The sequence below is a fragment of the Erythrolamprus reginae genome, chromosome 7, assembly GCF_031021105.1.
Source record: "Erythrolamprus reginae isolate rEryReg1 chromosome 7, rEryReg1.hap1, whole genome shotgun sequence".
Lineage (NCBI taxonomy): Eukaryota > Metazoa > Chordata > Lepidosauria > Squamata > Dipsadidae > Erythrolamprus > Erythrolamprus reginae.
The window spans coordinates 36,537,669-36,560,201 of NC_091956.1; the positions used below are offsets into that span (position 1 = coordinate 36,537,669).

Below are 22,533 nucleotides of genomic sequence, written 5' to 3' on the forward strand. Positions count from 1 at the left end.
AATGAGGTGAGGTCGACTGTAGACAGTCTAGGGTTAAAGTTTTGGGGGTTGGTGGAAGAAACTACCAAGTCAGATAGTGCAGTCCAGGCACTGATCACTGACTTGGGATAAAGCTACTGTAAGCACCAGATGACATTGGTTAAGGTACAATGTTCAAATACACATAAACTAAATTTTATTTTCAAAGTAATTGCCACTCAAAAATGTAAAATAAAAATGGACTGCAAAAACCTAAAGCCCTTATTATATTTGAACAGGAAAAGATACTGAAGATCTGAGATTTAAATATATCCTCATAGAATTGCCATGAGTCTAAGAAGTTATCTATATGAGACTATTTGTTTTAGCATTAACCTCAAGAGGTTGAAACACTCCATAAATCCAATTTTCACTATGAAAAAATCTGAATTTTACTTAAAATTGTAAATTAAAAATAGGTTTTTTGAATTTGGAAAACATATGCTTGAGAAAGTGAATCATGCTTGAACCATCAATCCAAACTATTGGTAAAAGTCACTGCACTACTAATCAAGGAAGTTTCATTGGAAATGCTAGATGTTTAATATGCCTCTATTTATTTATTATTGATTGATTGATTGATTGATTGATTGATTGAGTTGGAAGGGGCCTTGCAGGTTTTCTAGTCCAATCCCCTGCCAGTGCAAGAAACCCTACACCAACCCAAACAAATAGTCCAATCTTTTCTTGAAAATCTCTGGTTGATCACATTCACCGTCAGAGAGTTATTCCTTATATCCAGGCTGAATCTCTCCTTGGTCAGCTTTCATCAGTTGCTCCTTGTCATGCCCTCTGGTGCTCTGGAAAATAGTGTGAACCCCTCCTCTTTGTGGCAGACCTCAAGCCCAGTTCCTGCAACCTTTCCTCATATGTTTTAGTTTCTAGTCTCTTGGTCATCCTGGTTGCTCTATTCTGTACTTTCTCTACAGTTTCAATATCTCTTTTGTAGTGTGGTGCCCAAAACTGAATGCAGTACTCTAGGTGTGATCTAACTAGGGCATTATAGTGTGGTGTTAGTCCTTCCCTTGTCCTGGAGTGTATCCCTGTTTATGCAGCTCAGGATTGTGTTGGCTTTTTTAGCTGCTGCCGCACATTGCTAGCTCATGTTTAGTTGGTTGTCCACCAAGACTCCAAGATCTCTCTCACATTCATTGCTGTTGAGTGTGCTTTCACCCAGTTACTCTGTATGTTTTGGGTTTTTCTTACCTAGGTATAGGATCCTACTTTTTTCTGCATTGAACTTTATTTTGTTTGCTTGGGCCCATTGTACTAGTCGGTGCAGAGCCCTCTGTATCTTGAGCCTATTCTCTGGGGTGTTGACCACTCCTGCCAGATTGGTGTCATCTGCAAATTTAATTTGTTCCCCTTCTACTCCCTCATCTAGGTCATTGATGAATATGTTAAAAAGTACTGGGCCTAGGGTTGATCTTTATGGTACCTTGCTACTTACTTCTTTCCATGTGGACATTGACCCATTTAGGACCACTTGTTGGGTGCGATTGATAAGCAATTTGTCAATCTTCCTGGTTGTGTTGCTGTCTATTCCACTTTTCTCTAGTTTGTGGAGAAGTAGATTGTGGTCGACCTTGTTGAATGCTTTACTGAAATCCAGGTATACTAAGTCCACTGTGTTGCATTGGTCAATTTATTTGGTCACAGTATTGAAGAATGGGATGAGATTGGTTTGGCATGATTTGTTCCTGACAAATCCATGTTGGCTGTTAGTTATTACATTATTTGTCTCTAGGTGGTGGCAGATATGTTTCTTGATTATTTTTCTTCCATTTTCCTGAGCATTGACATAAGGCTGATCGGTCTGTAGTTTTGGGGATCAGGTTTTTTGCCTTTTTTGTAGATGGGGACTACACTGGCTCATTTTCAATCATCCTATAGTTATCCTGTGAGCCAGGCTCTTTGGTACAGTGGTTTGGTGATGACCTCTGTTGGTTCCTTTAGGACTCTGGGGTGTAGTCCATCTGGTCCTGGTGATTTATACTCATTGAATTCCAACAGGTGATCTTTTACTGAGTTTTTGTTGATGTGGACCTGAGTTCCAATTCTATTTCCTGCAGCTGTGTAAGAGGTTTGCTGGTTTACAGTTTCTTTATGAAGACAGATGCAAAGAATGTTTTGCGTAATTTTGCTTTGTCTTTGTTATCTGTTACTTCCTTGCCATCTGCTCATTTTAGTGGGCCAATTGGTTTTTTTTGTTTTTTTTAGGTTGTTTATGTGTTGGAAGAAACTTTTTTTTTATTGTCTTTGATTTTTGTTGCTAGGCTTACTTCGTACTGGGCCTTTGCTGCCCTGATTTTTTCTTTGCAGAATCTGGCTGTCTGTTGGTATTCTGCCTTAGTGTGTCCTTCTTTCCATTTTTTGTGTTTGTCTTTTTTCCTTTCAGTTTATCTATGAGGTCTTTGTGTAGCCATGCTGGTTTCTGTTTGGATTTTATGTATTTCTTTTTCATTGTGATAGTGTTGTTCTGGGCTTCTATGATTGTGACTTCTATGACCAAGCTTTTTGCCCTTTAGGGCTTCTTCCAAAGGACTGCTTTCAGGTTTCTTCTAAGTTTGTTGAAGTCCGCTTTTCTAAAATCTGGGACTTTGGTGTTATTGGGTCCTATTGTTTATGTTAGCATTATGTTGAAGTTTATAATGGTATGGTCGCTCTCACCTGTTCTGTCTGGGTTCCCCCAGACCTCAACACCAACTGGAAAAAACAGCCAGACACTCTGGTAAAAGCAAAAGTACTTTATAGCTGGAAAAAATAAACACAGAGGAAAACCTGTTCTTCCCAACAGACAGGCTATAATACTTTACAGCAGAGTCCTGATGTCCAGACAATACAGCAAGCTTCTTGCTGGCACACCCACCCCAAGGTTTCAGTAGTCAAAGGCACAAACCAGGATTCCAAGACGCCAAAGTTCACAGCCAGGTCCCAAAACTCTCAAAGATAAAACTCCACAAGCCAGGAAGGGTGGGTCTGCCTTTTAGCCTTTCCAAAGAGCACCACACCTAAACCCAGCTGTTGCCTCTTTAATGCTGAAAGTACCTAGCCAATTGGTCCCTTCGCTGTGTAGCTCTTCTCTGTCGCAGATCAATTATGGCTTGTGCATTTTCCTCTAAGGAATCCAGGCTGCTTGCTGGGGAGAGCTCCCTCTGGGGGGACTCTGGCTGTCCTCCCTCTTCTTCAGCCTGGGATTCCTCCTCCTCGTCTGCCTGCACCTCCTGTTCCTCATCCTCTCCCTCTGAGCTGGAAACCGACAGAAGATCAGCCGTTCCCTGAGGGGCCTCAGACGGAGCCACAACATCACCCAGTGCCCCTTAAGTTTTGACTCCCTCTATCGCTTCTTCTCCTCTGTGACTATTAGCTCTAGTGTGGCTGCCTCTCTTGTTCTTTCCTCCACTTTTTGGACAATTAAATTGTCTGCAAGGCTGGTTAGAAATTTGTTTGGGTTTTCGCTTGGTGAAGAGTTGGTTTTCCAATTGATGTCTGAGTAATTGAAGTCTCCCATTGTTACTGTGTTGTTTTTCTTACATATGTGTGTTAGCTGGTTGGTAAAAAGGCTGTCCATTATTTATGTTTGGTTTGGTGGTCTGTAGTATACTCCTATTGCTCAATAGAAAACTACAGACCACCAAACCAAACCATTGAACTATTATTCAATGCTCAAATGTGAATTTGCATAGTTAAATGAATCAGTGATTTTGCTCAAATAATCACAACTTCTCTCCAATCACAAGGCAATTAATTAATACATTTGTTCAAATGCAAAAAAAATGTAAAAAGTTGAATTTAGGCCAGTTCACTTTTGTTTTTTTCATTTCCCAATGAATGACGAAAATTAGATTCTTCTACTTCACTTGATTTTCCCTTGGGATCAAAACGACCCATTTCTTGGATTTCCAGAGGCATTTTCCTCTTGGCAAATGCCTGGTTGATTTCAGCAAGTGTTTTCTTTTTTGTTTCAGGTAAAACACAGAAAAGGAAAGTGGCTCCAACAAGACAGATGACAGCAAAAACCAGGAAACAGTATGTTTGCAATCCTTCCTAAAAACATAAAGCAAAATGAAACCTGGATTATCAGGATCCTTACACAGATATAAAACCAGTCTTGGTCTACAAATGTATAAGAACATCTTCCTTTGACTAAACACATGCCTTCTATTATCAGCATTTCATGTGCTTTGAAGCTGAGCACCACATTTTGATCTCTAACTTGAAAAAAATAAAATAGCCCAAGCTATTTTGGATTTCCCCCCACAAATTCTTAATCACTAGCTCTGGTCATATTAAAACTATGCTATTTAATTGCATACAAAATTATGTAGGAAAGTTGATCAGAACTGGTCACAAAAATTAGGGTGAAAAATGGGTACAAGTTGTAGTTAAATGTAAGGAAAAACTTTCTAAATTAACATTTGTATAAGTTACCAAGAAAGCTTGTGGGTTCTCATTTTTGGATGTTTTAAAGGGTTTTAACCTTTGTGTATTTTATGCAAACTGGCACTTTTTTACATTAAGTTGCCTCATAAACTGGAACAGATCAACATGCTCTATATCTTTTCAGAGCCTCATCTTTTCCTGTGTATTTTTCAATTAATTCTTCTGTTAATTTTTCTTTACATTACCCTATGTTTTTATTTTTATGTCCCCAACCCATGGTGTTATTACATGATGTAATGATTTAAAGTTATTCTTTTTTGAATAAATAAATAAATAAATCATAAATTTTAAAACACTAAAAAAAGACACTATAAATAGATCAAGAGGGTTACATATTGATTTCACTGAAAATCATACTTTACCCTTTTTAAAATGTTCTGGTACCATCTGTAATTCGAAGCCCATACCTGAATGAAAGGGAAAAGGAGTCCAACTATGAAATTGCAGAGCCAGTTGGTTATTCCTGCAATCATAAACGCTGCTGGCCTTTGAGACTGTGGAAAGAACTCTGCGGTGAGGATAAATGGAATTCCACCTGCAAGAAAGAGACAAAAATTAAATGTTTCCTAAACCTATTCCTAACAAGAAAAACAAAGACTTGAGGCCAGGAACCTATTGCTAAAGAATATTCAGGAGTGTGCTGCCATGAGGCCTTTCATCCTCTTGTAAATAAGATCAAATCTGATTAGACATATTGGATATTTTGTTAGAAAAGATGAAATAATATGAAAATAATAATATGAAAAAAGGAGCTGTGATGTTTCTTCAATATACCAGGGTGATTCGACAAAAAAACCCATGTAACTCTTCCCTGGTGCAGAGCTGAAGGGATTGGATACTGTAGCCTAGAGGTAAATTATCTTCCTTACAAGGCAAAGGTTGCAAGTTCAAATCCCAGTGAGGGTATGGCTAGCTGATGAGGCCAAAATAAGGCCGAAATAGATCTATCCTAGTCTCTCTTAATTTTCAAATTCAGCAAAAACATGTGACACATACAGAACATAGTTTGTCGGCTATGAATAAATTAACTGTCTTGGAAATGGCCCTGGGTTGTGCCGAGAGGCAAAAAAGGAGCTGTAATGTTCTTTCAATATATATATTATATCACGTTTTTGCTGAATTTTTAAAATTAAGGGAGACTAGGATAGCGCTATTTTGGCCTTGTTCTGGCCTCATCAGCTAAGCATACCCTTACTGGGATTTGATCCTGGGGCTTCTGCCTTGTAAGGCAGAGAATTATATATATTATTAATTATAAATATTCAGCAAAAATATGTGACACACACGTACACACACACATATATATTTTGTACACATAGCAATCATCATTCTTTTTTTAACATTATTTTTATAAAGAGAATTTTATTTCAAATATATATATATTTAAAGGACATTTTCTCGATCATTGCATCTTCACATTCATCATCAAAACGGGAAAAAAGGGGTAAGTGAAAGAGAAAACCATAGACAAGACAAAAACAGACTATACATAACCCACCCCACCCCTGCTTTCTCATTGATAGCTTAGTTTAAACTTATCAGTTTTGAGGACTTCTGGTGGCAGCGGAGCCACCGGGGATGGGGACAAAACTCCATCCCTGGACCTCCGTTTTCGCCCTGGCGGTCGCGCCTTAGCGATCTGACTGGACCTGGAGAGTCCAATCTGAGAACAGTAGGTTTGCTGGCACCCGGGGGGTATTTCGCCACTACCCCAAAGAGAAAGGATTGCCCCACAGAGTCAGGAGCAAATATCTGGGTCCTGGCGATGTCTGGTACCCGGCCATAGCGGCACGTCCACAAAGAAGGGAGGAAAAACATCAAAAGAAGTATATAGATCATCGGAGAAGAAAGGAGGTAAAGAGATTAAGATATTCCTACAAGTTCAACTAATATGAGAAATATATAACAGAATTAAGGCGAAGAAGAAAGCTATAAGCAATTTGCTAGTGTGAGCGGATCTTTTTTTTTTATAGAAACTTTATTGATTTTTCATAAAAATCACACACAAATATACAAACATTTAACACATAGTAGGGGTTACAATTACCCCTCTCATCTTAGAAGTTAATTTTTAATACAGAAAAAGAATATATTCTTGATACATTAAATCAACATATTAATCTAGGTGAAAAGAAGAATTTTGTTCAAACCTTATAATAACATAAAATTAAGTTAATAAAGAAGAGAAAATATAAAGTCATTTTGATATATTCTTCTTTTCTATTGTCTCCTTTTTCTGCAATGCTGAAATTATTTCAAATTTTAGTTCTTCTTCTTGTTGTCTTCTTTGCTTCCCACTGGTGAGGTCGGGCTGCAATGGCCGATACCTCTAAAATAGAGGCTCAGTTCTCCGCTCTCCAAAGCCGCGGGGTGGTCCTTTCCCTCCGGAACCTTGGCGATGGCTCCTCGGGTGCAGGAAAACCCCATGTTCTAGGACCGGTCCATCCGGGGCCGATCCGATCGCTAGGGGCGACCTTTGGAGGGGTAAAGGGGGGCCTCAGGGACAGAGCCCTATCCCGGAGCCTCCACTGCAGCCCCGGTCCAAACTGGAAGTTTTGAGCGATCTTAATAAGCTGGAAAAAGCCTTAGATCACATGATTACTGAGACTATATTAAAAGAATAAGATCTAATTTGCCTTAAAACAATTCGTTGTGTGACTTTATTCCTGGAAGGTTTTATCAAATATATTAGAAACGAGGGGAACTGAACTTTATTTCTATAACTAAAGAGAACCAAAATAAATTTAAAATTACCGGCTCCCTTTTTTTTCTTTTTTTTTTGGAATCTACGTGGTGGTTGTATTTAAAGCAACAGCAGGAAAATATTTTACAAGATGGAGGTTTAATGCTTAATGAAGACAAAGGACTAGGCACATTACATTACATCTGGATTTACTAAAGAAAACAGGATATTGTGACTGAAGTATTTTAAATTAGGTTTATCATGGACTGAGCTATATATGCTTCTGAAGAAATTCTTTATCCTGAACAGAGCATTATTTGGACATTATTTGGACTTTACTTTTGGATTATAATTTGGATTATTTGGACTACAATTAATTGGATTACATTGTACTACTTAACTGGACATTACAGGACTAATTAATTATTGGAACATTGATTTATTTCTGAACAACAACAGGACTGAATTGGTTTACTTTTAACTATTTTTAACTACTAGAAGAAGACAGGATCGCTCTGGACTTTACAGAAAAATTGACTTAAGTACTTTTAATTATTGTGGTAGAAATTCTTTTAATCAAATCAATTTAAAGCACAAATGAACTGCTAGATTTTCTTTCCTCCCTCCCATTCTGGTATGCCCCTATTCCTCATTGCATTTAGGTTGTCATATTGTCTCTCTTTTATAATTTAGTATTATATAAATATTTGTCTAATTATTTCCTCTTGCTTTGTTTCACCCCTTTCCCTCACTTTCTTTACTTTCTCTTTCTTTTAATTTTTCTTTCTTCCCCTTTTTTCCCTTTGAAAATATATTTGAGCAGATAAGTTTGATTGATTGCACAATATTTGATTAATTATATTGGATTAATATCAATTGCATAAATAGTTTTAATATAGTAATTTTTATATTGAATAAGCTGCATATTTTGAAAGAAAATTCTCATATATATTTGCTATTTTAAGGGTTTTTGTTATATTTTCTGCTTTCTTCTTGATATATTTTGATATGTTTTAAGTCTTTTCTTCTTTCCTTACATTTTTAAGAAGAGAGCAGTATTTTTAAGTAATTAGAAGCATAAAGTATTTGACTCATATTTTATATAAATTTTATTATTCCTTTTTATACTCATATATTTAGTATATCTTAGCATTTTATTATATTTAGCATTTTTATCATATATACTAGATTATGTGTCAAGTCAAATAGTAGTGGTTTGAATAATTGATTTTAAAGTATTAAGTAAAATAGAAGACAAAGTATTTTTCAATCTTTAAGCTGTTAAGTTGATGTCATTTTGGAAGAAGATAAATTTTACAGGTGTTAGGAAACTTAGAAATTCTTTTAAGATGTCTACTACGACTGCTATCATAAAAACTTAAAAAAAACAGACTTTAACTCCATCTTCCACCCCACAAAGGTCTCCATCTCCATCACAACAAAGAACAATAACAAGTATGTTGGGCAAAGAGAAAGAAAAGGAAAAGGAGAAGACTTTGACACAACCAACTCTGCAGACTATTCAGGATTCTTTAGCTGTCATCCAAGATTTTATGCAAAAAACTCAGATCTCAATTGATACAAATAGAGAAGCACGAGAAGAAGCCAAAAAGCATTATGCAGATATAAAAGCAGAAATGGGAGATCTGAAAATTGAAATGGGAGACGTGAAAGGAAGCATGAAAGCAATGGATGGGAAAATAGAAGTTGTACAACAAACTTTAAAAGAAAATGAACAAAGGATTAAAATGGTGGAAGACAAAATGAAGAAAGCAGAGCAGAAAATGGAAGAATTTGAAGATCATAGTAACATAATTAATAGAGGGTTTGACGAAGCAATTACACATTTAGAATTACAATGTGCTTCTTACGGATTGAGATTTCAAAATGTGTTAGAAGAAAAAGATGAAGATCTGTGCTTAAAAATGGCAGAGATAATAGGGGAGATTCTAAAGACAGATCCACAAGAATTAATAAAAGAAATTGATGAAATCTACAGAGTACAGGCCAGCTTTGTCAGGAAGCATAACCTGCCGAGAGAGGTCCACATTAAATTCATCAGGAAGACTATAAGAGATGATATTTTAAAATGGACAAGAAATCAAAATTTGAACTACAAAGGAAAAGACATCATAATATTAAATCAAGTTCCAAAAAGAGTATGGGAAAGCTGGAGGAAATACTATTGTTAAACCAGAATTTTAATTAGTGAAAATATAACCTTCTGTTGGCTTATCCCAGAAGGTATCTCTTTATATTGGCAAGGATTCAGAATAAAATTGGAGAAGGTGGATGAAGCTAGGGCCTTTTTTTGAAGACACTGGCCTGAATAGGTCAGAACAACCTCACAAAGAAATTAAAGAAAGAGAAGAGGAACAGGGGGCTGCCTGTAAAGAGAGGAAGGAGGCCCAAGGTGCTAAGAGAAAACAACCACAAATACAACAAGAATTGGTGCTAAGTAGCAGACTACGAGAACCCAAAGAAACCAAGAAATACTACAAATAGATATGTGGTCCGATATAAAAAAAAATTATGTTAACATAAATGGATTAAATAACCCAAGAAATCAAATATTTTCTAAACTTAAAAAACAAAGAGCGTAAATTATTATTATTATTTATTATTATTATTATTATTATTATTATTATTATTTTTATTATTATTATTATTATTATTATTTATTTATTAGATTTGTATGCCGCCCCTCTCCTCTATAATTTTACAAGAAGTCCATATCAAAAAATTGAATAGAAAACTATTATGCAACCCAAAAACTAGGTAATATTTTTAACAGTTTAGCTGACCAAAAAAAAGAGGCATTGCAGTTTATATAAATGAAACAATTGAGAGTGCCAGGCGGTGGCAACGGACAGCACTAAAGAGATCTTTCTTTCCCCCAAGGACTCATTATTTAAAGACTTGGACATTTTATGCTGGACTTTTTCCAGAACTTAATTGACTCAGAGTCTGGCGCCACCTAGCTGTTGATGATCTAAGAACTGCTAACTACTTGATTTTTAACTGATTTTTTCCCCCTGTAATTTGGTCTTTAAAAATATTTAATAATTTGACATCCAGTACTAGTTTTAGAGTAATTGATAATTAATTAGTACATTTAGGCTATTTTTATATTTCTGGTATATGTATTATGTATTTTTAATTTTTTAACTATTTTTTAGGGATTAATGTATTTATGGTATGAATGAATGGGATTATGTTAGTAATTATTGGAATGAATGGAATATTGTGAATGGAAATGAATGGGAAGGGGGTGATAGATGGAACAGGGTGGGTGGGTGGGATTATAATATGTATGAAATGAATGAATATGATATGAATGAAATTTCAGGCACACCTGAAACTGGAAGGGCAGGAGGTGGGGGAACACTTATCTCTGGGGTGGCGGAGGGTCAAAATATCCCGGTCTTGCTGGGGAGAGGCAGATATGGCGGAAGCCATGGAGCTAGCCGTTCCAGGGGAAGGAGGGATCACTGCTTAATAACAATCCCTTGTTCCGGCCCCATGAGCTTAACTCAAGGCACTGGTGATGAGTGTAAGTCTGGCCCTGGGCTCAAGCTGTTGCTACTCAATGCCAGGTCGGTAGTAAATAAAGCTCTCCTCATCCGGGATTTGATCCTGGATGAGGAGGCCGACCTGGCTTGTGTGACCGAAACCTGGCTGGGCCCGGAGGGAGGAGTTCCTCTCTCTGAAATCTGCCCAGCCGGGTTTCGGATATGGCATCAGCCTCGACCCCAGGGAAGGGGGGGGGAGGAGTGGCTATTATAGCCAGGGAGAGCCTGTGCTTGCGTAGACTCACTGCTCCAGAGATTGCGGGTTGCGAGTCTCTCCTGGTGAAGTTGGACCTAGGGGTTCAGGTGGGCTTGTTACTCACGTACCTGCCTCCCAGCTGCATGTCAACAGCCCTGCCTGTGCTGCTGGAGGAGGTGGCCGGGCTGGCGGTGAGGTTCCCTAGGCTTATGGTCTTGGGGGACCTCAACCTGCCGTCGCGCGGCGGATCCTCTGGGCTGGCACAGGAGTTCATGGCCACCATGTCAGCCATGGATCTGACTCAAGTAGTGCAGGGTCCGATTCATAAGGGGGGGCACGCACCTGACATGGTATTCCTCTCTGAGCAACTGAGTAATGATCTGAGATTAAGGGGCTTAGAGGTATTGCCTTTGTCATGGTCAGACCATTTTCTACTGCGGCTTGACTTCCTGGCTCCAATCCTCCCTCGCAGGGAGGCGGAACCGATTAAGTTGTTCCGCCCCAGGTGCCTGATGGATCCAGAAGACTTTCAGAAGGCGCTTGGGGCTCTTCCAGATGCACTCGTCCACAGTTCGGCAGAGTCTCTGGCTGAGGCCTGGAACAAGGCTGCAGCAGAGGCCCTTGACCGAATTGCACCGCTGCGACCTCTCTGCGGCACTAGACCCCGTAGAGCTCCATGGTTCAATGAGGAGCTCCGGGAGTTGAAACGCCAGAAGAGACGTCTAGAGAAGCGATGGAGGAAGAGTAAGTCCGAATCCGATCGAACACTTGTAAGAGCTCATATTATGACTTACAAAGTGGCACTCAAGGCGGCAAGATGCGCGTATCATGCCACATTGATTGCATCAGCGGAATCCCACCTGGCCGCTCTGTTCAGGGTAACCCGCTCCCTTCTTAACCAGGGGGGAGTTAGGGAGCCCTTGCAGAGTAGTGCCGAGGATTTTAACACGTTTTTCGCTGATAAAATTGCTCGGATTCGAGCGGACCTCGACTCCAATTGTAAAACAGAGTCAACTGACAACGAGTCAGTCGAGGTGACGGGGGCTAAACGTCTTTGTCCATCTGTCTGGGAGAGGTTTGACTTGGTGACACCTAAGGAAGTGGACAAGGCCATTGGAGCTGTGTGTTCCGCCACCTGTCTACTGGATCCGTGTCCCTCTTGGTTGGTTTCGGCCAGTCGAGAGGTGACACGGAGCTGGGTCCGGGAGATTGTCAACGCCTCCTTGGGGAGTGGGTCCTTTCCGGCTCCTTATAAGGAGGCACTTGTGCGCCCCCTCCTCAAGAAGCCTTCCCTGGACCCAGCCATACTCAATAACTACTGTCCAGTCTCCAACCTTCCCTTTATGGGGAAGGTTGTTGAGAAGGTGGTGGCACTTCAGCTCCAGCGGTCCTTGGAAGAAGCCGATTGTCTAGGTCCTCAGCAGTCTGGATTCAGGCCCGGCTACAGCACGGAAACTGCTTTGGTCGCGTTGATGGCTGATCTCTGGCGGGCCCAGGACAGGGGCTTGTCCTCTGTCCTGGTGCTTCTTGACCTCTCAGCAGCTTTCGATACTATCGACCATGGTATCCTTCTGCACCGACTAGAGGGGTTGGGAGTGGGAGGCACTGTTCTTCAGTGGTTCTCCTCATACCTCTCTGGTCGGTCGCAGTCGGTGTTAGTAGGGGATCAGAGGTCAACCTCTAGGTCTCTCCCTTGTGGGGTGCCTCAGGGGTCGGTCCTCTCCCCCCTGCTATTTAATATCTACATGAAACCACTAGGTGAGATCATCCAAGGGCATGGGGTGAGGTATCATCAATACGCCGATGATACCCAGTTATACATCTCCACCCCATGTCCAGCCAACGAAGCAGTGGAAGTGATGGGCCAGTCCCTGGAGGATGTTAGGGCCTGGATGAGTGTCAACAAGCTCAAACTCAACTCAGACAAGACGGAGTGGCTGTGGATCTTACCTCCCAAGGACAACTCCATCTGTCCATCCATTACCCTGGGGGGAGAATCACTGGCCCCCTCAGAGAAGGTTCACAACTTGGGCGTCCTCCTCGATCCACAGCTCACATTAGAGAAACATCTTTCAGCTGTGGCGAGGGGGACGTTTGCCCAGGTTCGCCTTGTGCACCAGTTGCGACCCTACTTGGACCGGGAGTCACTGCTCACGGTCACTCATGCCCTCATTACCTCGAGGCTTGACTACTGTAACGCTCTCTACATGGGGCTACCTTTGAAAAATGTTCGGAAACTTCAGATCGTGCAGAATGCAGCTGCGAGAGCAATCATGGGCCTTCCCAAATATGCCCATGTTACACCAACACTCCGCAGTCTGCATTGATTGCCGATCAGTTTCCGGTCACAATTCAAAGTGTTGGTTATGACCTATAAAGCCCTTCATGGCACCGGACCAGATTACCTCAGGGACCGCCTTCTGCTGCACGAATCCCAGCGACCAGTTAGGTCTCACAGAGTGGATCTTTTTCCGGGTCCCGTCAACTAAGCAATGTCGCCTGGCGGGACCCAGGGGAAGAGCCTTCTCTGTGGCGGCCCTGGCCCTCTGGAACCAACTCCCCCCAGAGATTAGAACTGCCCCCACCCTCCTTGCCTTTCGTAAACAACTTAAAACCCACCTCTGCCGCCAGGCATGGGGGAATTGAGATCCTCTTTCCCCCTAGGCCTTTACAATTCTATGCATGGTATGTATGTATGTTTGGTTTTTATATTAATTGATTTTTAATCATCAATACCAAATTACTATTGTACACTGTTTTATTGTCGCTGTTAGCCGCCCCGAGTCTCTGGAGAGGGGCGGCATACAAATCCAATAAATAAATAAATAAATAAATAAAAAACTATACAGTGATCAAGAGGGTAGAATCTTAATGTTACAACTAAAATTAGAAACAGAACCTCTCGTCATTGTATCAATCTATGCACCAAATGAAAATCAAAAACAATTTTATAAGAAATTAAATGACAAAATAATCAAGTTATCTATTGAAAATATGATAATAGTTGGAGATTTTAATGCTATTTCTAATAGTCAAATGGACTATTCAGGTAAAAAGGTAAGAAAAAGAAAACAATTTTACCAACAACATTCTGGAAAATGATTTCAGAATTATTATTGCACGACATTTGGCGTGAACATCATCCATCAAATAAACAATACACTTTTTATTCAAATCCTCATAAAATTTGGACCAGAATAGATATGGCATGGGCCCCAGCACACACTTCAGAATATATCGTGAATACTGAAATAGAAACAAACAACCAGGCAGATCACAATCCATTAGTAATTTCATGGAAAAGAAATAAAAAACCTAGCAACTGGTGAATAAATAGAAATATTTTACGAGATCCCCAATATACAGAATGGATAGAAAGAGAATTAGAAATATTCTTTAATATAAATAAAAATACAGAAACACCACCACAAAATTTGTGGGACACAACAAAGGTATGTATATGCGGCCTGACAATTTCTTATACGGTAAAAAAAAATTAAGAGAAAAAGAAACAATTCCAATAATTAGAAGACGACTTAAAAGATTTAGAAGCAGTATCACAAAGTAACCAAGATGATAACACAGTTAAAAGGAAAATGGATTTAATAAAACATAAAATAAATTTGATAGAACAAGAACAAATAGCTGAAAAAATAAAAAGCGCTAAACAGGAATATTTTGAACATGCAAATAAACCGGGATGTTGGTTAGCATACAAATTAAGGAACCATAGAGAATCTAAAATAATAAAGAAATTAGAAGATAGTAAAGACATAATTAGATATAGAACAGATGAAAAGAAGGAGATAGTGTCGGAATTTTATTAAAAATTACCGTATTTTTCGCTCTATAAGACGCACCTGCTGATAAGACGCACCTAGATTTTAGAGGTTCGGGGGGGTGCTGGGAAGCCCCCCAGGCCGGCTGCGATCTTTTAAAACAGCCGCGCCGCTTCCCAGCTGTCTCCTGAAGCCAAACGCCAAAGGCGAACTTCCGCATTCGGCTTCAGGAGTCAGCTGGGAAGCGGGTTCGGGGGGGGTGCTGGGAAGCCCCCCAGGCCGGCTGCAATCTTTTAAAACAGCCGCGCCGCTTCCCAGCTGACTCCTGAAGCCAAAAGCGAACTTCCGCGCTTCAGGAGTCAGCTGAGAAGCGGCGCGGCTGTTTTAAAAGATCGCAGCCGGCCTGGGGGGCTTTCCAGCACCCCCCCCGAACCCCCACCTCGGAACCGCGCGTCCCTCCCGCCGCCAAGCCCCGCCCGCCGCCAGGCTCCTTCCATCCACTCGGCCCGGGCGGCCGCTTTCCCGGGACGCAGGCGGAGCTGCTGCTCCAGTTCGCTGCCAGTACTGTAGTATCCAGCTTGCACGCATTAATCGCTTTTCCATTGTTTCCTATGGGAAACAATGTTTCGACATACGAGCTTTTCGACTCACGAGCCTCCTTCCGGCACCAATTAAATTCGTATGTCGAGGTTCTACTGTATATCGCTGCCCCCCTCTGCTCCAGCGCCTCCCCCCCTCCCTGCCTGCATCTTCGCTCCATAAGACGGGGCTGATTTTTCATCCTACTTTGGGAGGAAAAAAACTGCGTCTTATGGAGCGAAAAATACGGTATACCAAAAAGAAGAAATAGCAGAAGATAAGGCCTTTGAATTTTTAAGTTCAATAGATTTACCAATAATAACAGTACAGTAATACCTCATGATACGAACTTAATTGGTGCAAGGAGGAGGTTCGTAAGACGAAAGGTTCGTAAGACGAAACATTGTTTCCCATAGGAAACAATGTAAAGTCTATTAATCCGTGCAACAACAACAACAAACCCCCCCCCAAAAAATGCTGCCGCCCGGCTGTCACCTTTTAAAACAGCCGGGGGGGTGGGGGGGCAGCAGCTGCCACAGCCACCAGCTTCCCCGCTGCTCGCCCGCCCAGGATGCTGACCTGCTGCCTCGCGGGGAAGCCGGGCAAGAGCGATCTTCTGCCCGCCATGGGCGACTCCCCGCCGCTCGCCCATGGCCGGCAGAAGATCGCTCTTGCCCGGCTTCCCCGCGAGGTTTCCCCCCCCCCGCCGCCCGCTGGCTGCGAGCGCTCTGCCAAGCGGCCAAGAAGCATTCAGGGCGAAGTGACGTGGAGGAATGGGGAGCTGAAACCTGGCGGTTTCAGCTTTCCATCCCTTCACGTCACTTCGCCGCTAAATCGTGTGGCAGCAAACATGCTTTGGGGTTTTGGCTGGGGGGGAGGGAGTTAGGAAGGTCCTACTTCTCCCCCCAGCCAAAACCCCAAAGCCTGTTTACTGCCACACGATTTAGCCAGGACAGGAGCGAAGTTTGGGTTTGGCGTTGGGCTTCGGGAGATGGCTGGGAAGACGCGCGGCTCTTTGGGGGGGGCTGTCGGGACAAGGAGTGAGGGGGCTGCGAAGGGGTGCGCGGCAGAGCTCCGGCGGAGGAGCCGCGCACAAAGGCTGAGGCGAGGCTGAGCAGGAGGCGAAGCCAACCAGCGAGGCGGTGGGCTGGGAGCCGCAGGCGAAAGGAGCTCGGGCATTGTTCTCCGGACCCCGCCCGCAGCCTGGAGAGGGAAAGGGCCGCCGCGGGGCTGAGCGGGCGGGGTCCGGAGAACAATGCCTGGCGCCGCGCTCCGATGCCTGAGCTCCTTTCGCCTGCGGCTCCCAGCCCACCGCCTCGCTGGTTGGCTTCTCCTCCTGCTCAGCCTTGCCTCGGCCTTTGTGCGCGGCTTGTCCCGACAGGCCCCCACCCCAGCACTTTGAATCCCGCTGCTTCTGCTGGATACGGGCGGTGGGTGGGACGGGCGGCGCGGAAGCCAGGGGCTGTGGCAACTCGCCCCGCCCACCGCCCGTATCCAGCAGAAGCGGCAGGATTCAAAGTGCTGGGATGGGAGTGTCCCGACAGTCCCCATCCCAGCACTTTGAATCCAGCAGCTTCTGATGAAGACGGGCGGCGCGGAAGCCAGGGGCTGTGGCAGCTCGCCCCGCCCACCGTCCGTATCCAGCAGAAGCGGCAGGATTCAAAGTGCTGGGATGGGGGGTGTCCCGACAGTCCCCATCCCAGCACTTTGAATCCAGCAGCTTCTGATGAAGACGGGCGGCGCGGAAGCCAGGGGCTGTGGCAGCTCGCCCCGCCCACCGCCCGTATCCAGCAGAAGCGGCAGGATTCAAAGTGCTGGGATGGGGATGTCACGACAGTCCCCATCCCAGCACTTTGAATCCAGCAGCTTCTGATGAAGACGGGCGGCGCGGAAGCCAGGGGCTGTGGCAGCTCGCCCCGCCCACCGCCCGTATCCAGCAGAAGCGGCAGGATTCAAAGTGCTGGGATGGGGGTGTCCCGACAGTCCCCATCCCAGCACTTTGAATCCAGCAGCTTCTGATGAAGACGGGCGGCGCGGAAGCCAGGGGCTGTGGCAGCTCGCCCCGCCCACCGCCCGTATCCAGCAGAAGCGGCAGGATTCAAAGTGCTGGGATGGGGGAATCCAGCAGCTTCTGCTGAAGACGGGCGGCACGGAAGCCAGGGGCTGTGGCAGCTCGCCCCGCCCACCGCCCGTATCCAGCAGAAGCGGCAGGATTCAAAGTGCTGGGATGGGGGAATCCAGCAGCTTCTGCTGAAGATGGGCGGCGCGGAAGCCAGGGGCTGTGGCAGCTCGCCCCGCCCACCGCCCGTATCCAGCAGAAGCGGCAGGATTCAAAGTGCTGGGATGGGGGGTGTCCCGACAGTCCCCCACCCCAGCACTTTGAATCCAGCAGCTTCTGCTGAATACGGGCGGTGGGTGGGACGGGCGGCGCGGAAGCCAGGGGCTGTGGCAGCTCGCCCCGCCCATCGCCCGTATCCAGCAGAAGCGGCGGGATTCAAAGTGCTGGGGTGGGGGGTGTCCCAGACCTGCTGCCTTTTCCCATGCCCGCCGCCGGCCCGATCCTGCGCCTCCTGCTTCCCCCCCAGCCAAAAATACAAAGGGGTCTCCGGCGGCACACCGTCTTTGTGTTTTTCACTGGAAGGGGGGAGCAGGAGGACCTTCCTGACTCCCTCCCCCAGCGCCGGACCTCCTCCCCTCCCTCCCAGCCAAAAAACCAAAGCGGCCTCCCGAACGTTTTCAATCTTACGAACCTGCCGCCGCCGCGGAGAAGCCCCGCCGCCCGGCTGTCACCTTTAAAACAGCCGGGGGGCTTCCCAGCAGCCTCCCGAAGCCGAACGCCAAACCCGAACTTCCGGCTTCGGCTTCCGGGAGGCTGCTGGGAAGCCCCCCGACTGTTTTAAAAGGTGACAGCTGGGCTGCGGGGCTTCCCAGCAGCCTCCCGAACGCCGAACCCGGAAGTTCGGGTTTGGCGTTCGTAAGACGAAAAAAGTTCGTAAGAAGAGGCAAAAATTTTCTGAACCCCGGGTTTGTATCTCGGGTTGTTCGTAAGACGAGGGGTTCGTATCTTGAGGTACCACTGTACTTAAGAACCAGAAAAATAATAAAGCTACCGGACCCAATGCTATACCGGTGGAATTTTATAAATTAAATAGTAACATACTTACTACAAATATGTTAGAGATTTTTAATAAGATAATTGCAGATGGCAAAATACCAAAATCCTGGTCGGAAGCCTTAATAACTTTAGTACACAAACCAGGAACAGAGAAGGAAAAAAATTCAAAATTATAGGCCAATTTCCTTATTAAACGTAGACTACAAAATTTTTGTCTCTGTATACGCCTTCAGACTTAAAAATATTATGAATGGAATAATACATGAAGACCAAAATGGATTTTTACCGGGTAGACAGATTAAAAATAATTTCAGGACAATTATAAATATGCTAGAATACTATGAACAACATCCAGAAAAACAAATGGCATTAGTATTCTTAGATGCAAAAAAAGCATTTGCTAATGTTGATTGGTCCTTTATGAAACTGCAATTAAACAAAATGAATTTTGGTACCAAATTTTTTAGTATATTTGATGCTATATATTCAAATCAAACGGCTAAAATTATTTTGAATAACGATCAAACAGAAAAGTTTGAAATACAAAGAGGAGTTAGACAGGGTTGCCCAATTTCACCACTGTTATTTATTTTAACATTAGAAACTTTATTAATAAAAATAAGAACAAATAATAATATTAAAGGTCTATAGATTAAAAAAGAATCCTATAAAGCACAGGCATTTGCGGATGATGTTGCTTTTATAATAGAAGATCCCTTAACTTCAATATCAAAATTAATAGATTTAATAGAAGAATAGAAGGAGCATAGCAGGTTTGAAAATTAATAAAAATAAGACACAATTATTGACCAAAAATATGATGGATTTTCAGATAAAATAATTAGAAAAAATGAAGATTACAAAGAAAGTAAAATACAGTGGTACCTCAAGATACGAACCCCTCGTCTTACGAACAACCCGAGATACGAACCCGGGGTTCAGAAAAATTTTGCCTCTTCTTACGAACTTTTTTCGTCTTACGAACGCCAAACCCGAACTTCCGGGTTCGGCGTTAGGGAGGCTGCTGGGAAGCCCCCCGGCTGTTTTAAAAGGTGACAGCTGGGCGGTGGGGCTTCTCAGCGGCCTCCCGAACGCTGAACCCGGAAGTTCGGGTTCGGGAGGCCTCTGAGAAGCCCCGCTGCCCAGCTGTCGTCTCCCCCCAGCACTTCTCCCAGGACAACAGGCAGGGCGAAGCAGCATGGGGGCAAAGGGAGGCTGAAACCGCCGGCAGTTTGTGTTTTGTTTTTTTGTGTTTCTTTGTGTTTTTCACTGGGGGGGGAGCAGAAAGACCTTCCTGACTCCCTCCCCCCAGCCAAAAACACAAAGACGGTCTGCGACGGGCGCGGGGCGAGGCAGCAGGTCAGTATCCTGGGCGGGCTTCCTTTTTTTATCTAATATCTATGAATATCTGACCATTTTATCTAAGCCTATGGTATTGGGATGTATTATAACCTCCATTCCTGAGAACCAAACTGGGACTTCTCTATAATGTTGTCTTTTAATTTTGTTCCATGTTTCTAATAACCATTCTTTAATTTTATGGTTCCTAAAATATGAATGTGTTTTGTGTTTCCCATCCCAATGAAAGCTGTGCCACCCCGTCTGCAGATTGTGCCCTTCAAGCACCAGGAGTCTGGTATTCTAATATCAATGGTTTAAATTCGATAATCAAAAGAAGACAAATAATAAATAAATTACAAAAAAAAATGTGGATATAGTTTGTTTGCAAGCAATCATCATTCTTGATCATTATATATTGAAATTAATTTTATTTTACCATGATTCCATTAAAAAATGATAAACACAAAAAAGATCTAATAGGGTGGATTCCTTGTAAATGGTATGTGGTATCCTGCTATGAGTATGAATACTTGGCATACTGACTTGATATTAATAATTCAATGACATCATACTAATAATAGTAATAATCCATGCACCCCTCACCTGCTTATCTTAGGACCGCCACAGACAGGCCTCCCACACTCCAAAACCTGTCCACGCCTGCCTGATTTCTTCTGCAACCATTTGCAGCTGGACACCATGTGGCACTGTGCAGTGCTGCTGCTCACAGCAGGAGGCTGCACAGCATGTTGAGCCAGTGCCATTGCTTGAGGCAGGCATGTGTCGCTTGTGGCTGGATACCACTCCCGCTCTTGGAAGGAGACCACATGACTTATTGCACTAGTGCCTCTGCTCACAAATTCAATATCTCAACATGCCATGTGGCCTGCCAAGTGTGGCAGTACAGCAGTACTAAAATATAATGGGATCTTGATTCTATTCCTCTATTGATGCAACCCAGAACTGAATTGGCATTTTTAGCAGCTGCACACAGTTTACTCATATTTAAGTGACTGTCCACTAGACTACTGGATCTCTCTCATAGTTATTACTCTAGAACCTATTCTATACCTGCGCATTTGGTTTTTCTTTCCTAAGTCTAAAACCTTCTTGCCACTGAATTGCATTTTGTTACGTAGGGCCCTGTCACGCTGAGGATTGACAGCCTCCAAAGACATTAAGAAACATCCTGTAGTTAGATAGTTAACTCTGTTTATTAATGTAGCTCCTCCCTCTCTATGATGTAACTGCTTTTCTCACTTCCTCCTCCTTGCAGGAAGAGAAGCTGGCAGACGTTTTATTGTGGTCTTTGTCTTTAGAGATGTAGACACACTTTCAGCCGCTCCAGGCTAAACTTATTTTTTTATACTTTTCTAATAAAAAGTTTGATTCATTTTAATATGGATGCTTGTGCTTTAATATCCATTGACCTCCGGAAAGCCTTACTTCAGTTCTAACGGACTGAGTTCTCTGCTGGTAAGATTTTCTGATCCAACATGGTACTGAGAGTTTGGTTCCTAATTAAAGCAACAAGAGCTTACACTCCGTAAGCACACTGGCTGTTTTCCCGATGCCGGCAAAAAGGAAGAAGAATCCTTTAACTCAGAGTTACATCGATGCAATTTCAGAAGGGCAGCTAGCTGACCTCAAACAAATCATCTGTATCACGGAAGAGAAAAGGAATTTCATCATGTCTCAGCAGCGAATGCTGGAAGTCTCTGAGGCCGACAACCCTCCTCAAATCGTAAGTCATTCTTACTTATTTGAAACCGGGAATGAAGAAGATGTTAGAATGGTCCTTGGGGTCCCCATAGACACTACTTCTACCCAGCCAAGTGACGACGAGGTAGAGGATAAAACTCTAACCCCCTCCCAGACTCAAAGCCATCAGTCATCAACTCTGCCGTCTAAAGCTACTGCTAAGACAAAGCACATTGATGATAAGGGTTCTCAAGCTTCCACCAGAAGTAGAACCCCCCCCCCCCCGCCTTTGGATAAAATCGAGGGCATAATTGATAAGCTTGAATCTGAAATCCGGAGTTTAGAATCATTCTGTGTTCACCTTGATAATCTACCTTGTGGCAAAACAATAGAGCAGCAAGATTCGTATCTGTGTTATTTGCAACAAGTTACTGAATCCAGAAAAGAGTTACGGGAATTAAAGAAATTGCAGTTTAAATTGCTAACTGAAAACATGGAGTGTGTTTCTCTGGCAAATCGCACGCATGCGCCATGCAAACAAGCTGATAGCGATGGAATTCTATTGTCTAACCCAGCCGATGGCAGTCATGTGCACCACAGTCAAACCACCCACTCAATTTCTGCGGATGACCCAGTTAATACTGCGCATGCCTCAATAATTTCCCATTACTTCCCAGCTGCCACGTTGCAAAGAGAAAATTCTTTGTTTCAAGCCAAAAGAGAAAGGGGGGCAGAATCACCCAGAGAAGCTGCAAGCAGGGAGGCTAGTCAACCCACCGCAGCAGCAGATTATGCAACAGCGGCCTCTAGTGGATGGTATGCTCACAAAGCAAAGGCATTTCCTGAAACTAGAACACATGAAATGTTTCATTTTGATGCTAAACCAAGTTTCTCACAAGCATTTCAGGCTGCACAAATGCAACGGGACCCACCTCCTCAAATTCCAGGAACCTCTGCATCACAACAGAGACCTCCAGTCCTGACTCCACAGATGCCAACCCAGCTTCCCCAGCTATCTCAACCTTCACTTTGCCAGTGGGTGCTGTGGCCCAACCACAGCAGCCGCAAGCAGCAATGCCAGCTGCATCTACAAGGCAAGCTATCAC

General features: G+C 43.4%; 1 protein-coding gene across 2 annotated transcripts in view; it reads right to left on the reverse strand.

The window, feature by feature from the left end:
* Positions 1 to 591: 591 nt before the first annotated feature.
* Positions 592 to 22,533, reverse strand: part of SLC2A9 (solute carrier family 2 member 9) — a 141,349-nt gene continuing 119,407 nt past the window's right edge. The window contains exons 11-13 of one of the 2 annotated variants that reach the window (XR_011559592.1): positions 4,869 to 4,996; positions 3,329 to 4,065; positions 592 to 2,688 (exon numbers count right to left, since the gene is read on the reverse strand). Coding sequence is in view for 1 of the 2 variants with exons in the window: in XM_070757345.1 (XP_070613446.1) it covers positions 3,811 to 4,065; positions 4,869 to 4,996 (383 nt within the window). In the remaining variant the exon portion in view is untranslated. Of the gene's footprint in view, positions 4,066 to 4,868; positions 4,997 to 22,533 lie in introns of both variants that reach the window. The other variant, XM_070757345.1, reaches the window with a different exon arrangement.